Source organism: Lepidochelys kempii, chromosome 3 (assembly GCF_965140285.1).
Source record: "Lepidochelys kempii isolate rLepKem1 chromosome 3, rLepKem1.hap1, whole genome shotgun sequence".
Lineage (NCBI taxonomy): Eukaryota > Metazoa > Chordata > Testudines > Cheloniidae > Lepidochelys > Lepidochelys kempii.
The window spans coordinates 160116407-160132505 of record NC_136382.1 but is presented as its reverse complement, the minus strand read 5'-3'; the positions used below and the strand labels follow the sequence as shown (position 1 = coordinate 160132505).

The 16099-nt window shown below is 43.8% G+C and overlaps 1 protein-coding gene across 1 annotated transcript in view; it reads left to right on the top strand.

Moving 5' to 3' along the window:
• The window catches only part of CNIH3 (cornichon family AMPA receptor auxiliary protein 3), a 75898-nt gene extending 72824 nt beyond the window's left edge, over nucleotides 1-3074 (top strand). Inside the window, exon 6 of the mRNA XM_073338744.2 lies at nucleotides 881-3074. Within this exon, the coding sequence (XP_073194845.1) occupies nucleotides 881-908 (28 nt within the window). The 3' untranslated portion in view covers nucleotides 909-3074. The remainder of the gene's footprint in view (nucleotides 1-880) is intronic.
• Nucleotides 3075-16099: the final 13025 nt, after the last annotated feature.

Genomic DNA, 16099 nt, shown 5'->3' with positions numbered 1-16099 from the left:
TACCCATCTGCTCTCCTTGGCATGAGTCAGATACTGTCTGAGTGGGAAGGACAGGGATTATGCTTTGTTAGCTCTCCTGGCAGTGCTAACTTCACCCATCCCTTCCTTGGCCTGTTTGGAGAAGGCAGAGCCATAGTACCTTTTCCTTCACCCTTTTGTACTGGCCAGCAGACTAGTATCAGCTAGTTACAGTCTTTTCAGAATTCCCTGCAGGGCTCAGCCCCTTCTGAAGCACTCATTTCTGTCATCCTAAAACGTGGCCAGAAACTTACCATTCCAATCTGGCCCTAAGCAATTTAGTGTAAATTACAGAATCACCTATGCCACCCCTACCTATATTATCAGAGATGGAGATACAATGAAGCAGGTCTGTGGTAGTATAATATGATTTCATAGTTATACAGAGTTACACTTAAGATATATGTATCCTGTCCAACTGATCTCTTTATTTTTGATGTTTGCTCCATTGCATGAAGATTTTTTCTTTTAAGAAATGAAACAACATTATTTCAGTGGAAACCCTGCTTTCCCTTCTGGGAATGGCTGGCAGAAATTTCAAAGATCAAACACAATAGTAGAATGGTTTTATTTTCTTCACTTTTCAGGCTCAGACATTGTCCATTATTAAGCTCATACACAACTTGTATGGAAAATGGCTAATGAGTTCATAGCATTTTGAGTGATTTCTGATACTAATCTTGAATCCACCGTAATTCAGTTGCTATAGAGAGATGGAAGGAACGTGAGCCAGTATGGCAAAGGAAGGCATAGGCCGTTAGAGTCAAAAATTAGGAATGGAGGGTAAAGGTTATAAAAATGAAAGTGTTCTGCATACTTCAAAGGGACGCTTTCATATTGGCTCTTTCTCTTTTGCATTCAGCATGATCTACACTTTAGTGAGCTCTTAACTCAAAAATCATCATTAAAGACTGGGAACAACAAAGGATGGAGAGCAAGGACAAGTCAGCCTACAGTGATGCTTGGTAAAAAGAATAGCAAGGAGAGGAAAGCTTTGAACCTGAGCAGTAATACAGTATATGAAAGACACATACAGTAAGAATAATGGCCAACTGCGGCTCTGGAGTACCATGGAGACTAGGCTGAGTAAACTATGCTTATCTTCTGCTTCTCCGTGTATCCCAGTCTGTGGCTGTAAAAAAAACCAAGCAAAAAATTATTACATGTGGAAGCAAAGTCAAAGAACTATTGGCATCTGATGGGAGATGCTGCTTAGTGAAATTGGTTCATCACAAACTGCTATTTCACAAGGAGCAAAGCTTCTCAATGACTATTTTGTACTGAAGAGTGAAGGGCGAGGATCACCATCCATGGGAATGGTGGCTAAGGATGCTGCTAATACACACGTTAAATACACAGCATTCTGAGCATGAACACTCATCGGAATCAAGGTGGGATTCATGTCAGTTATCCAAGGATGTTCATCTGACTCCAAGGAAAAAGAGTTATTGTATCTGACAATTAAGTGTTTTTAATGCTTTTTTTCCCACCCATGACAAAGAAATTAATAACTTGCACTGGTAGTGCAGTGAGTTCCAAAAATATACTGTTCCTGTGATTGAATATCCAGTGGTATATATTTTTATATTCCATCTGTGATGCAACAGTTTATGTATGGTACAATTATGTCTAAAATGCATTCAGTTGTGACCTAATTCTGTCAACCATCCAGTAGCATAGTTTTCCTCTTATTGGGGAAAAAAATTGTTAAAAATCACAATATTATGGAATGGTATAACATGAATATTCTACACACCAGAATGGTGTATACAAGATATTGTACCTGTAAAGGACCAGATTATTTTAGTCTGTAATTTTCTCATGCTGTTTCATGTGTGTTGTCCAGTTTAATCTGAAATTAATGGGCTGTTTAGTGCTTGTTTCCCCACATATTGGACAAGTATTGTGAAGGACGGTCAATCCTTTTTAAAATAATTGAATGCAAATGTTTTTATTTCATCTTAGAATACAGGTTGATATGATGGACTGTGTGTGCTTGTGAATGAATAAATATATATGTACACACACACAATCCAGCTATAAATATATATTAAGGTAAACTGTTTGAAACCTGTGACTAGGGTGCTGCGCTTCTGGAAAGTATTTTACACACTGGCTATTGTATTGAAAACAAAAGGTAATGTAAACAGTAATTTAACTTCTCATCTCATTGAGAAGTCCAGCCCTATACTTCTTAAATGAAAACTACAATGTAATACAGAGATATTCAAACTACACAATTCCAAAGAAGAGTAGGTCACTATAAAGATAATTAATTGCCATAAATATTATTTGGCCAGATCCCATTGGCTTTACTCACACGTAACCCTTATTCTCACAAGTAATCTCCTTGACCTCAGTAGGACTGCAGGATGGGCCATTTGTCTCTACTCAAGGCAAAACTTTCAATCAAATCAAAGGGTGAATTGTTTGAATATGGGGCCAGATTCTGGCCTTCACTAAATTTGCTTTGAACTGCGCTAGAAATGCAAAGCAGATTTAAAGCTGGCCTAAGTAGCTAGCTGAGGATTTCCTTAATGTAAGGGGAAGCCTTGAGTGGCATAGGGCTGGCTACATCAGCCCTACACAACCCTGCTTGTAGCCTTAAGCATAAGAGCTGTGTCTGGTGGAGGGTGTGAGGTCAAAGGGATTTGAGGAAAGATCCCTCACAGCATCTTGCAGGATCAGCCTCCAAAGAAGCAAGAACCACATAGTAGCAAACCAGCCCTGTTTACTAAATGGAGATGCTAAAATAGTGGCAGGCATATCTGAATGCTATATTCTCTTCAAACATATACCAGATCTTTGCAGTTTTCTTGTAAAGGCAAGTTTGATTCCATAGAGTTTATCAAATGGTACAGTAAGTAGAACAGATTGTTTGTTTTGTTTTTAAAGTAAAATAGCTTTGTTTTATGATAAAATGTCTCGTTACTGTAAACAATCCAGAAACTTAATCTGAATTCCTTTGTATTGTGACTGAATGGCCTAGCATCGTAACCAGTATAAGGAGCTGAGGGATGTGTGTCACAAAGGGTAAAGAATAAAAACGTTTGCAAGACTGAAATTATCTTTTTCTATTTCTAGTTTTGCCAGCCTTACTTTAAGAGGGGCATCATGAGTGGAGCAAGAGACAAGAGGTCTGGGTTCTGTCCCTAACTCTCCAGTTGACCTGCTGTGTGCCCTTGGTCAAGACACTAGCTAGAATCAAACCTGAGTCAGGGGAGTGTGTGGCAGGGCTCTATTGTCCCAGAACCTGGGCAGAAACTGACTGTGATTCTGAAAGTCACAATCTGGTTCCTGCTTCTCCTTTGCTTCAAGAGGGAAGTACTCTGTGCCAGCCCTTTGCTGGTGCTGCTTACTTCTCTCTCTGAGCTGGCTCAGCTGTGCTGGTTGGTGCATCGTGGGGGGCAGGGCATAAACTCTGTCTACTCTCTGCCCACCTTTACTTCTATTCACCCTCAGTGGCAGCAGGTTTGTATAATTTTTGGTGGTGCCCAGAATGGGTCCAAGTCCTGCCCCCTGCCACACCTGCCTTGTAAGCTGATAAGTATTTTTTTAAATAATGTAAAAATGGACTGGAAACAGTAAGTGTTTAACAGTTTCCCTATATTGCACAATATCATGATCATAAGAAAAAAATATTTAACTAAGAATATCAGCTTTATTAATACTCTTTTGAATACGGAAACAGCCAAGCACACTCTAGGATCAATAACCCTCAAAAGCAAATACTTTCTAAAATTAAAACAAAATGTAGCCCCTTCTTTTGCAATGTTCTTCAGGAGCCAGCAAACAGTGTTTTCAATGGAATTTTAAAAAATAACAGGGGGAACATTTTTCTGTGGGTCTTAAGGATTTGTTTTTATAAAGCTAATTTTTTAGATAAAGTAGAGTTGTCACCGTACTAAGGGCTTGTCCACACTGGAGTTTCATACTGAGATAAACTGTGCCAGCACAAGTCAGGGTTAACTGGGCATGGATTGTCTACACTAGGGGCTTACACAAATGCAGCTATGCTGGTGTAAAATAACCCCAGTGCAGACAAGGCCTACAAGTCAGACAGTCTAGCACCCACAGCAATGCACACCTAAGAATCACTTATAAAGAACAAAGGAAAGAAATGCCAACTCCAAAGCAAAGAATGGGACCAGGGATGAGGGGTTCACAGCGCAGGAGGGGGCTCAGGGCTGGGGCAGAGGGTTGGCGTGCGGGGAGGGGGGGTGTGAGGGCACTGGCTGGGGGTGCAGGCTCTGGGGTGGGGCTGGGGATGAGGGGTTTGGGGTATGGGAGGGGCTCAGGGCTAGGGCAGAGGGTTGGGGTGCGGGGGGAGGGCTGCGTGGTGGGGAGGGGTTGAGGGGTACATGGTGCAGGAAGGGCTCAGGGCTGGGGCAGAGGGTTGGGGTCAGGGGGTGAGGGCTCTGGCTGGGGGTGCGGGCTCTGGAGTGGGGCTGGGCCAAGGATGAGGAGTTCAAACTTTGGGGTGCAGCAGGCAGGCTGCCTCGGGGCTGGGGCCAGAGAGGAGGACCCCCCCCCCCCAGCCCTCTCCCCACCGGCAGCAGCGAGCTCCGGCTGGAGCTCCGGCCGGGGGAGGGCCCCCCCCCCGGGCATGACACACCCCAACTCCAGGATGCTGCCAGGAGATCTCAGAGTCGCCTGCAGGGGGCGGGGGAAGCTGCCATGCCTCTGCGCCTCCTCCCCTCCTCCCCTCTGCAGGCGCAGCAGTCAGCCTGCCGCCGCCGGCACCGCTCCCTTAGTCAGCAGCGGCTGGCGAGGGAGTGCAGTGCGGAGCTTCAGGGAGTGCAGCTCCCGCTGCCCAGGGCACAGGTGAGGCAGGGTCCAGGGATGCTCGGGAGTGGCACGCTGAGTCAGCAGGCGGAGCAGAGGGAGAGACCCGTCCCCGAACATTGGTGCAGCCGGGCCCCCAGGGCCCTGAATTTGCTGGAGCACGGACGGGCCCATACAACTTGCTGTCCCTGCTCACCCTCTCTGCCCATCAGTGTGGGAAGGTAAATAACAGCTGGGCACCAGCTTCCCTCCCATTGCACAGACTCCGGTGATGCAAGTAGCCCAATCAGGGAAACAAAAAGGTTCCTTATGCCCCCTTATTCCTCTGAATGCATGTATAGCCCAACACATGACTGAGCCATTAACCTTTCAGTGCCTCTGTGTCCTCACCCATAACATGGGGATAGTGGGACCTACCTTGTGACAGTGCTTAGAGCTCTGGATGAAAGATGCGTTAGAGGCTCAAGGTTTTCATACATAACATGTTCTTTGTTTATGGGAGATGAATATTTCTAAAGGAAGGAGATAAGAGATGGAAATGAACCAAGTGTGGGGAAAACAAACCTGAAGGAGGTGCCGGTACATGGAATCTACCTAGATAGTTTTGGGTTGAGATCCCCAAAGAGTGGGCTTACTGACATGGCCACACTGTACCCTGGCCTTGTAGCTGCCTTTTCATGCAGTTGTGCTTAGCTGAAAAGGCAGCCCTGTGAAGGAGTTTTCTATTAGAATCATAGAATCATAGAATATCAGGGTTGGAAGGGACCTCAGGAGGTCATCTAGTCCAACCCCCTGCTCAAAGCAGGACCAATCCCCAATTAAATCATCCCAGCCAGGGCTTTGTCAAGCCTGACCTTAAAAACTTCTAAGGAAGGAGATTCCGCCACCTCCCTAGGTAATGCATTCCAGTGTTTCACCACCCTCCTAGTGAAAACGTTTTTCCTAATATCCAACCTAAACCTCCCCCACTGCAACTTGAGACCATTACTCCTTGTCCTGGCCTCTTCCACCACTGAGAATAGTCTAGAACCATCCTCTCTGGAACCACCTCTCAGGTAGCTGAAAGCAGCTATCAAATCCCCCCTCATTCTTCTCTTCTGCAGACTAAACAATCCCAGTTCCCTCAGCCTCTCCTCATAAGTCATGTGTTCCAGACCCCTAATCATTTTTGTTGCCCTTCGCTGGACTCTCTCCAATTTATCCACATCCTTCTTGTAGTGTGGGGCCCAAAACTGGATACAGTACTCCAGATGAGGCCTCACCAATGTTGAATAGAGGGGGACGATCACGTCCCTCGATCTGCTCACTATGCCCCTACTTATACATCCCAAAATGCCATTGGCCTTCTTGGCAACAAGGGCACACTGCTGACTCATATCCAGCTTCTCGTCCACTGTCACCCCTAGGTCCTTTTCTGCAGAACTGCTGCCTAGCCATTCGGTCCCTAGTCTGTAGCTGTGCATTGGGTTATTCCGTCCTAAGTGCAGGACCCTGCACTTATCCTTATTGAACCTCATCAGATTTCTTTTGGCCCAATCCTCCAATTTGTCTAGGTCCCTCTGTATCCTATCCCTGCCCTCCAGCATATCTACCACTCCTCCCAGGTTAGTATCATCCGCAAATTTGCTGAGAGTGCAATCCACACCATCCTCCAGATCATTTATGAAGATATTGAACAAAACCGGCCCCAGGACCGACCCCTGGGGCACTCCACTTGACACCAGCTGCCAACTAGACATGGAGCCATTGATCACTACCCGTTGAGCCCAACAATCTAGCCAACTTTCTACACACCTTATAGTCCATTCATCCAGCCCATACTTCTTTAACTTGCTGACAAGAATACTGTGGGAGACTGTGTCAAAAGCTTTGCTAAAGTCAAGAAACAATACATCCACTGCTTTCCCTTCATCCACAGAACCAGTAATCTCATCATAGAAGGCAATTAGATTAGTCAGGCATGACCTTCCCTTGGTGAATCCATGCTGACTGTTCCTGATCACTTTCCTCTCATGTAAGTGCTTCAGGATTGATTCTTTGAGGACCTGCTCCATGATTTTTCCGGGGACTGAGGTGAGGCTGACTGGCCTGTAGTTCCCAGGATCCTCCTTCTTCCCGTTTTTAAAGATTGGCACTACATTAGCCTTTTTCCAGTCATCCAGGACTTCCCCAGTTCGCCACGAGTTTTCAAAGATAATGGCCAATGGCTCTGCAATCACAGCCGCCAATTCCTTTAGCACTCTCGGATGCAACTCGTCCGGCCCCATGGACTTGTGCATGTCCAGCTTTTCTAAATAGTGCCTAACCACCTCTTTCTCCACAGAGGGCTGGCCATCTATTCCCCATGTTGTGATGCCCAGCGCAGCAGTCTGGGAGCTGACCTTGTTCGTGAAGACAGAGGCAAAAAAAGCATTGAGTACATTAGCTTTTTCCACATCCTCTGTCACTAGGTTGCCTCCCTCATTCATTAAGGGGCCCACACTTTCCTTGGCTTTCTTCTTGTTGCCAACATACCTGAAGAAACCCTTCTTGTTACTCTTGACGTCTCTTGCTAGCTGCAGCTCCAGGTGTGATTTGGCCCTCCTGATTTCATTCCTACATGCCCGAGCAATATTTTTATACTCTTCCCTGGTCATATGTCCAACCTTCCACTTCTTGTAAGCTTCTTTTTTATGTTTAAGATCTGCTAGGATTTCACCGTTAAGCCAAGCTGGTTGCCTGCCATATTTACTATTCTTTCGACACATAGGGATGGTTTGTCCCTGTAACCTCAACAGGGATTCCTTGAAATACAGCCAGCTCTCCTGGACTCCTTTCCCCTTCATGTTAGTCCCCCAGGGGATCCTACCCATCCGTTCCCTGAGGGAGTCGAAGTCTGCTTTCCTGAAGTCCAGGGTCCATATCCTGCTGCTTACCTTTCTTCCCTGTGTCAGGATCCTGAACTCAACCAACTCATGGTCACTGCCTCCCAGATTCCCATCCACTTTTGCTTCCCCTACTAATTCTTCCCGGTTTGTGAGCAGCAGGTCAAGAAAAGCTCTCCCCCTAGTTGGCGCCTCTAGCACTTGCACCAGGAAATTGTCCCCTACGCTTTCCAAAAACTTCCTGGATTGTCTATGCACCGCTGTATTGCTCTCCCAGCAGATATCAGGAAAATTAAAGTCACTCATGAGAACCAGGGCGTGCGATCTAGTAGCTTCTGCGAGCTGCTGGAAGAAAGCCTCATCCACCTCATCCCCCTGGTCCGGTGGTCTATAGCAGACTCCCACCTCTACATCACTCTTGTTGCTCACACTTCTAAACTTAATCCAGAGACACTCAGGTTTTTCTGCAGTTTCGTACCGGAGCTCTGAGCAGTCATACTGCTCCCTTACATACAGTGCTATTCTCCAGCCTTACGCCATTCTATTTTTAGTCACAATCATTGCAATGACGTTGAATAAACTTGTCACTGTTCTGACTGTTTTGGTCTCAAATACAACAAATTAATGTTGATAGCAAAGTGCTTTGACTACACATAATTAACTGCATTTAGGCTATCATTACTTTTGTCTGTTTCATCCATTTCCTTGGGCCCTTAACCCCCTTGTACAAAGCCTACGTAGCTGGAGAAGGAATCCTCCAGGCCCCCAAAGTCACGTAGAAACTACACCAACCCCAAGGCTATTGTATTGGGGAGGGGGGTGACTGCTAATGAATCAGCATAGTCGCTAACAAATCCATTGCTCCTGCTCCCTTCTCCCTCCCCTACACCTTAATGTGCAGGGATGCGAGTCTGGAATCCAGCATGCAGAGATGTGCATTTCCCTTGTGGAGTCCAGAAATCCTGCTTCCACTCTCCAGCAGCAGAACCACTCTGGTGTCTTCACTTCTAGCAACCCTTGCTCAGAAGGCCTAATCCAAAATCCATTGGAGTCAGCGGACGTTCTTCCATTGACTTCAATGGACTTTGGATCTGGACTATAGATTGCTATAGAAGTGTGGGAGTATCCCCACTGCAAAGCCATTACTGTGTCCCATCTGTGCAGGACTGAACGTTGCATCAATGATCTGAGTCATATTACTGCTCTGGTGAGTTATTCAGTCACTCATTACTTGTGAAAATGCTGCTATATATTGTAGTCTGTGTTTCACTGGGATTAACTAAGGCTAAACACCAGGAATATTTTACAACATACATGCAAAGAAAGTAGTCGTTTTTTTTACAGTTAAACTGCAGGTGTGTGAGTAATTAACTTTTCTCCATGCAAATACTATACATATGTAGCCTGATCCTGTGAGCTGCTGAGCATCCTAAACTACCAATGAATTCTTTAGGCAGATGGGGTGCTCAGCATCTTTTAGTATCAGGCCCACCATGTATAGCTGCTTTAGGAAGGCAGAGGAAGAGACAGAGGGGTCACGGGGTACTGTAGCACTGGAGTGTATTTTCCTTTGCATGGAAATGTGGTCAACTAATAAGAGATAAAAACTAATCAACTGGTTTAAAAAAACCCAAATATTTAAAGGCATTTTATTTTTCTGCATTGACACTAATGTCAGCATTTATAGTAACACCATATACATTCTTCAATCAATCAGCTACTTAGACATAGTGGGGGAAAGATAGGGCCAAATTCTGTTATCCAGCACAAGGCCAGAGTTCATGGAGTTTTCTGCAGGAGAGGGGATACTGGCCCCATGGTAGGGGGAACAACAACCAACTGACTATCCATATGTAGAGTGGTAGCTTTAATCTGGTTAAGTATAAATTTACAAGCATTAATCCACTGATCCTTAAGAGTAACCTCATGACTTTAATACATGGCTCCAACAAAATCCATTATGGTTTCTGGGAACTCTGCTTGAAAAATGTGTCCAGATTATACCATAGAGAGACAGTGGAGTAATTCATACACCAGTGCAAAATGAATGTAAAATGCTACCAAACTGACATTTTCCACTCCTACCTGAAATAAAGTTTTACCACCACTTTTCACAAGTGTAAAAAATCTACACAAAGTGAAAGGCAGAGGATAATCAAGCTGTCAGTGTTGGTTAAAAACTCTGCAGTGTGGATCAGAGAGGAACATTTTGACCGTAGTTGTTTACTATTGTACAATATCATTTCTGTTTCTCTTGCAGTGTTATTGACAACTCTGCAGGGGATGGGGTGGGGGGGAATATGGAGTTAAAAGTAAATATTCACTAAAAAAATGAAGTTCAGATTTATTGAAATGAGTATTTAAAATCCATCTAGTTACTTTAAAACACACGCCTGATATATTTTCACATAAACCTTAACGGATTCTTTGATTGTGAATTACACAATCCAGCAAATGGAAGAATGGATACTTTAACAAAGCTCCATGGAGCATTATTATGTGAAGATGTTTTCTAATTGTGATTTTTCCATTTGCTGTTTCTGGTCTCCCAGCCTGCCAGAGCCGACCATAGTGATGCCCTTGCCCCGCATATCTATAACAACAGTGCCCCAGCGATATGAGAAAAGACAAGCATGGTTGTGCCTTCCAAGCTGCCAAGTAACATCTTGTCATGTAACCATATTTACTCCTGAACAAATTACATCCGCTTTGTCACTTTGAATCACTTGCCCTTTCAGAGGGTGGGGACTTCATATTCAAGAACTTGTACTAGCCACATGCAGCAGTGATGTTAAATTATCTTGACTTTATAGTCATCATGCTGAAAAGTACTTTAAGCCAAGGGCAATTTTCACTGACCTATTTGTCCTTGAGTTTCAGCTTTACTGTATTTCTTGGACTGGAAAGGAGATTTATCTCTTAAACTTTATTATCAACCTCAGTACCTTGTGTTTGGAAGTCTCCCTCCCCCTGCCTTTCATAGAGTGAATTTTAGTACACATTAAAGTGACTGATAGCACTAAACACACTCCTCTGAAAATGCTCCTCAATTCTGACCTTCAGCTTCCCTGCAATTTCAGTCCTGAACAGTCTTGGAGGCAGTAAGAGGGCTGTAAATGGATGATGAAGTTACATAAAATAACCAATGGAAGAGAGAATTTAAACTGGGGGCTCTTATTTACCCATTTTCATAATACAAGAACAGGGACCATTCCATGAAATTGAAAGGCAACGACTATGAAACTGATAAGGAAATAGGCATATAATTAACCTGTGGAGCTCATTGCCACAAGAAATTGTTGAGGCCAAGAGTTCAGTATGAGTTCACAAAAGCCAATACCTTTATATAGATAATGAGATAATCTAGTTACATGTGAGGGAATAAAAATGAATGCAAGATATAAACCCTCATGTTGTACTGTAACTGATGGAGTTTAGCAGACAATTTACTCTATGAACAGGTTATTCCATTATGAAGTTTTATACACCTTTCTATGGTATCTAGAAACAGCCACAGTCAGAGACAGGCTAGTAAACTAGATGGGCCATCAGTCTGATCCAGTATGGCAGTGCCTATTGTGATGGGGCAAGGCCAGATGGCTATACAAAAGTAGTGGGAGATAGATATATTTGCTCCAGGCTAAACAAATCCCAATAAGACCAGGTTAAGTGAAATGGAAGCTGCTCCAGGTCAATTAAGACACCTGGGGCCAATTAAGAACTTTCCAGAAGGCAGGGAGAATGCTAGGTTGATTGGGACACCTGAAGCCAATCAGGGGCTGGCTGAAACTAGTTAAAAGCCTCCCAGCCAGTCAGGTGGGGGTGTATGTCAGGAGCTGTGGAAGGAAGTTGTGCTGTTGGAGAGGCTAAGCAGTACACACCATATCAGGCACAAGGAAGGAGGCCCTGAGGTAAGGGTGAAGTGGAGCTTGAGGAAGTGAAGGCTGCTGTGGGGGAAGTAGCCCAGGGAATTGTACATGTCATGTTTCTAAAAGGTCAGCTAACACACCGCTACTATTAGGGTCCCTGGGCTGGAGCCTGGAGTAGAGGGTGGGCCTGGGCTTCCCCCCCCCCCTTTGCCTGCTGATTAATCACTGAGACTGGGAGACAACAGAGACTGTGCAAGGAAGGATCACTTCTCCTCACCTCCCTTGCTGGCTTATGATGAAAATGGCTCAGTAGACTGTGACCCTTCTTCCTAGAGAGAGAAGGGTTATGTGGAGGGTCACAGTGAGCCTCTGAAGCTAGTGAAATCCGCCAGGAAACGCAGGACCCATGGTGGCAAGGATAGAGCTTTGTCACGCTATATTCAGAGTCTGTTCTGACACAATTGCAAATCCAAAATAAGTCTGCTGAATGCAAAGTAGCTTTTAAAATTATTTCATTTTCTACACTGAGGGTGACATTTTTTACACTGAGGGTGCCTAAGTTCCAATTTCAAGAGACTTGTGTGTTTAGTAGCCTAGGTCTCATGGAAAGTCACTTTTGAAATTTTACCCTAAAATTAGTGTACATATTTATTTAACACCATAAATGTACTTGAATCAACTACTTAAAAATGAAATAAAAATAAGGCAAAATCCTGTTTTCCTGTGTAAAGTTTCAGTAAAGCAAAGAAGCATGGTCATGTGCTTAAGGCAGTAGACTAGCCCTCACGAAATCTGAGTTCAGTTCCTGTCTGTGCACAAGCTTCCTGTCTGACCTTGGTCAAGTCACTTAATACCCCATTTCACAGATGGTGAATTGAGACATTAATACTTTTCTTCTACTTTTCTTTTCCTTGTCAATTTACATTATAAAGTCTTCTGGGCTGAGATTTTTGCTTACTATGTGTTTGACAAGTGCTTAGCTCGATGGGGCCTAAACTGGGATTTGAGTTAGCTGAATGCTATGCAATATTAATAAAATTTTTTCCATAAGAGGGAGCAATCTGAATTCAGTGGAGTTAGTCAGGATTTATTCACACCAATGTAACTGAGATCAGACTTTGACCTTTTGGGTTGCTGCTAAATAGAGCCCTAGCAGCAAATTTAAAGGTGACAGAAATGGTGGTATACTTTACCTATTGAGTGGAGGGAATGTGATGATCTACTGTAGCAGAAAATGCAATTAACACAAAGAATGAGTTAAAATAGAGGGGGATTATGTTATCCCACATCTTTCTGCACCCTTTTCTTGCCTCTTTTCTTAACCCTTTGTCCATCTGGTCATATAACATACACTTACTTACACAGACCTTCCAACATTAAATGTAGGGCTGGGCTACACACCAACTTGCACTGAAATACCTGTTGTAGAGAGATGTTTATGAAAGACTGTGATGTGAAGATGCTCCCTCAGAAGGGACAGCATTGTGAGTGTGGGAATTTGGAGATGTGCCCTTTGAGGTGTAGGTTGGGAACACAGCATGGCTGTGTGCAGCAGCTCTCTCCAGAAGTGCTCTGGTTTGTTTTATTCCTTTCTCATTTGCTGGTTTGTTATTTGATGAACCCAATGATCGTGACATGGTGTCAGAAGTGCTGAATGAGAAGTAAACTGCTGTCATTTTGAAGTTAACTCCTGTGTTTGCAGCTGAAAGCAGAGACAAAGGGAGGCACCAGAGAAGCGTGTGGAGTGGAGCACCAGGCACAGAGGTTTTTCCATGTCTTTGGTGAGCAGAGTAGTAGCTTCACTTGCTTAAGGGGGTGTGTGCGCCAAAAATGGATGTGTTGCAACCTCCATCAGTCTGCCGTTGTCAGGCAATGGTGCAGAGACCTGGAAAAAGTTCAGCCAGAGATTTGATTGTATTTAGCAGCCATAGGGGCAGAGGAGAAAAATAATAAAGTGACATCATCCTGGTTTTTTTTTTGCATGTTGTTGGGGAGGAAGCATCAGATATTTGTAACAAATTGTTTATGTTGAAGGTGTGGATCACAGCATGGCCCCAAACAATGTGTTGCCTTTGGGAAACTCCGTCATAGATGTGGGAAAAATAATCCCAAATGCAGAAAAGTCAAATGCATTTAAAGACAATCTGGTTGAGGAGTTTTTCATAGTTGTACTGGGATCTACCAAGCCTGAGGAGAGGGATTGTCTATGACAATGAATGGAACAATTATTCCTCTGAAACTGGGCATAGGAGCTCAGGTTAATATTCTGTCTGAAAAAGATTATGAGAGACTAAAAATAAGACCAAATATAAATGACAAAAATATAAGTACAAATATAAAAGACAAAATAAGTACAATATAAGACAAAAATAAAAGTAACTGGTTATTGTGGAACAAATATACCAGTGAGAGGGAGGTGTATTGCTAGCATCAACCATAAAAATGCCTTGTACGGGCTCGCATTCATTGTAGTGCCAAAGGAAATGACACCAATTTTAGGCCTTGCTGCATGTGAGAAACTCAATCTGGTAAAACAGGTGCTCTCACTGTAAGGTCATACTAAACCTGGCTATGAGGCACTCTTTTGGGAATATAAAGACTTGTTTCAAGGGTTGGATTGTTTGCAGGGTGAACATACAATCTGAATAAACAAACAGGTCTCTCCAGTTATCCATCCATGTAGAAAGGTGTTATTTGTACTCCGTGATAAACTCAAGGCTGAGCTTGCAAGGATAGAAGCAATGCAAGTAATACAAACAATTGAGGAGCCAACAGAATGGATGAGCTCCCTAGTCATTGTGGAGAAAAGCAAAGGCCAGCTATGCATATGCTTAGGTTTCAGAGACCTCATCAAGGCTGTAAAAAGAGAACATTTCAAACTACCAACCAGAGAAGAGATTATGGCTCAATTTGCAAATGCTCAATATTTCAGTAAATTGGATGCATCCTCAAGGTTTTGGCAGCTAAAATTAACTGAAAGCTCAAAGCTATGCATATTTAATACCCCATTTGGAAGATACAGTTTTTTATGCTTATCCTTGGCATACCTTCAGCACCAGAAATGTACCACAAAACCATACATGTGATCTATAAACATATTAATGGTGTTGACACCTCAATGGATGATATCATCATCTGGGGCTCAACAAAAGAGGAGTCTGATCATAGATTTCAGGAAGTCCTGAATGCAACTAGAGCTGCATACCTCAAACTAAATAGGGAGAAATGTGTTTTAGGGTTTACGGAACTGACTTTTTTGTTGGGGACATTATTTCCAATTAAGGTGTAAAAAGTGATAAGAGGAAGATTTGAGCCATTGAAATGCCACATCTCCAGTCAAAGAAAGATGTCCAACGGTTCCTGGGAATGATTAATTATCTTGGAAAATTCATATCTAATCTATCTACCAAAGCAGCAGCTTTGAGAAACTCCTAGAGTATAAAAATGAATGATATTGGGGTGCAGAACAGGAGGAATCATGGCAAGGTTTAAAACAACAACCGATACAAGAGCCAGCGTTGAAGTTCTGGGCACCAGGAAGGCCTATTAAAATTTCAGCAGATGCTTCACAGTCTGGGTTAGGTGCAGTGATTTTACAGAAGCATGAGGATTGTCGGCAACCAGTGCCATATACATCCAAATCACTGACTGAGGCAGAAACCAGATACACACAGATCAAGAAGGAGCTTTTAAGAATATTGTTTGTCTGAGAAAGTCCATCAGTATATTTATGGACAGACAGTGGAAGCTGAAACGGACTACAAGCCCCTGATAGCATTATTTAGCAACCTACTAAAGCTTATGCCCAAATAAATCTGTTAGTCTTTAAGGTGCTACCGGACTCCTTGTTGTTTTTGTGGATACAGACTAACACAGCTACCCCCTGATACTGAATGACTGTACCTTAAGGATTCAAATAATTTTGATAAATATGCAAAAGTATGGTTTGGGTGTGACCTACATGATCACTGCAGATGCACTTTCCAGAGCAGTGACTCCTATGAAATCAAAAAAGACTTTAGAGACAGAGATACAAGCCTATACAGATCTGATTGTAAAGTCAATTTGCATAGCTAACGGGAAACTGCAACAAATAAGAGAGGAAACAGAGAAAGAAGAATCATGGGACTCCTTAAAGAAGTGACAATTAAAGGGTGGCCTGAAGAAATAAGCAGTTGCTATCCAGGTATAAGACTATTGGAACTGCAGACATGAACTTACTGTGATAGGGTGATTTTTCAAGGGCAGTAAGGTTGTAATCATGGGCGGCATGTGAACTGCCGGCTGGGGGAGGCTAGCCACCAGGCCTGCCCCTTCCAACCGAGACCCCCTTCTGTGCCATACCCCCCACTGCAGCCACCACCCCCCCTCCCCGCCCCAGCCCCGGAGCAATGGGAGGGCAGGTGGTACAGGCTGAGCTGGGGCTACCCCACAGGGAGATTGCAGCCATGCTGAGCAGGAATCAGGAAGGGGGAGTCTGGGGGCAGGGCCATGTCTGGCTGTTTGGGGAGGCACAGCCTCCCCAGCCTATGATGCCTGCTACCCATGGCTGTAATCCCAATG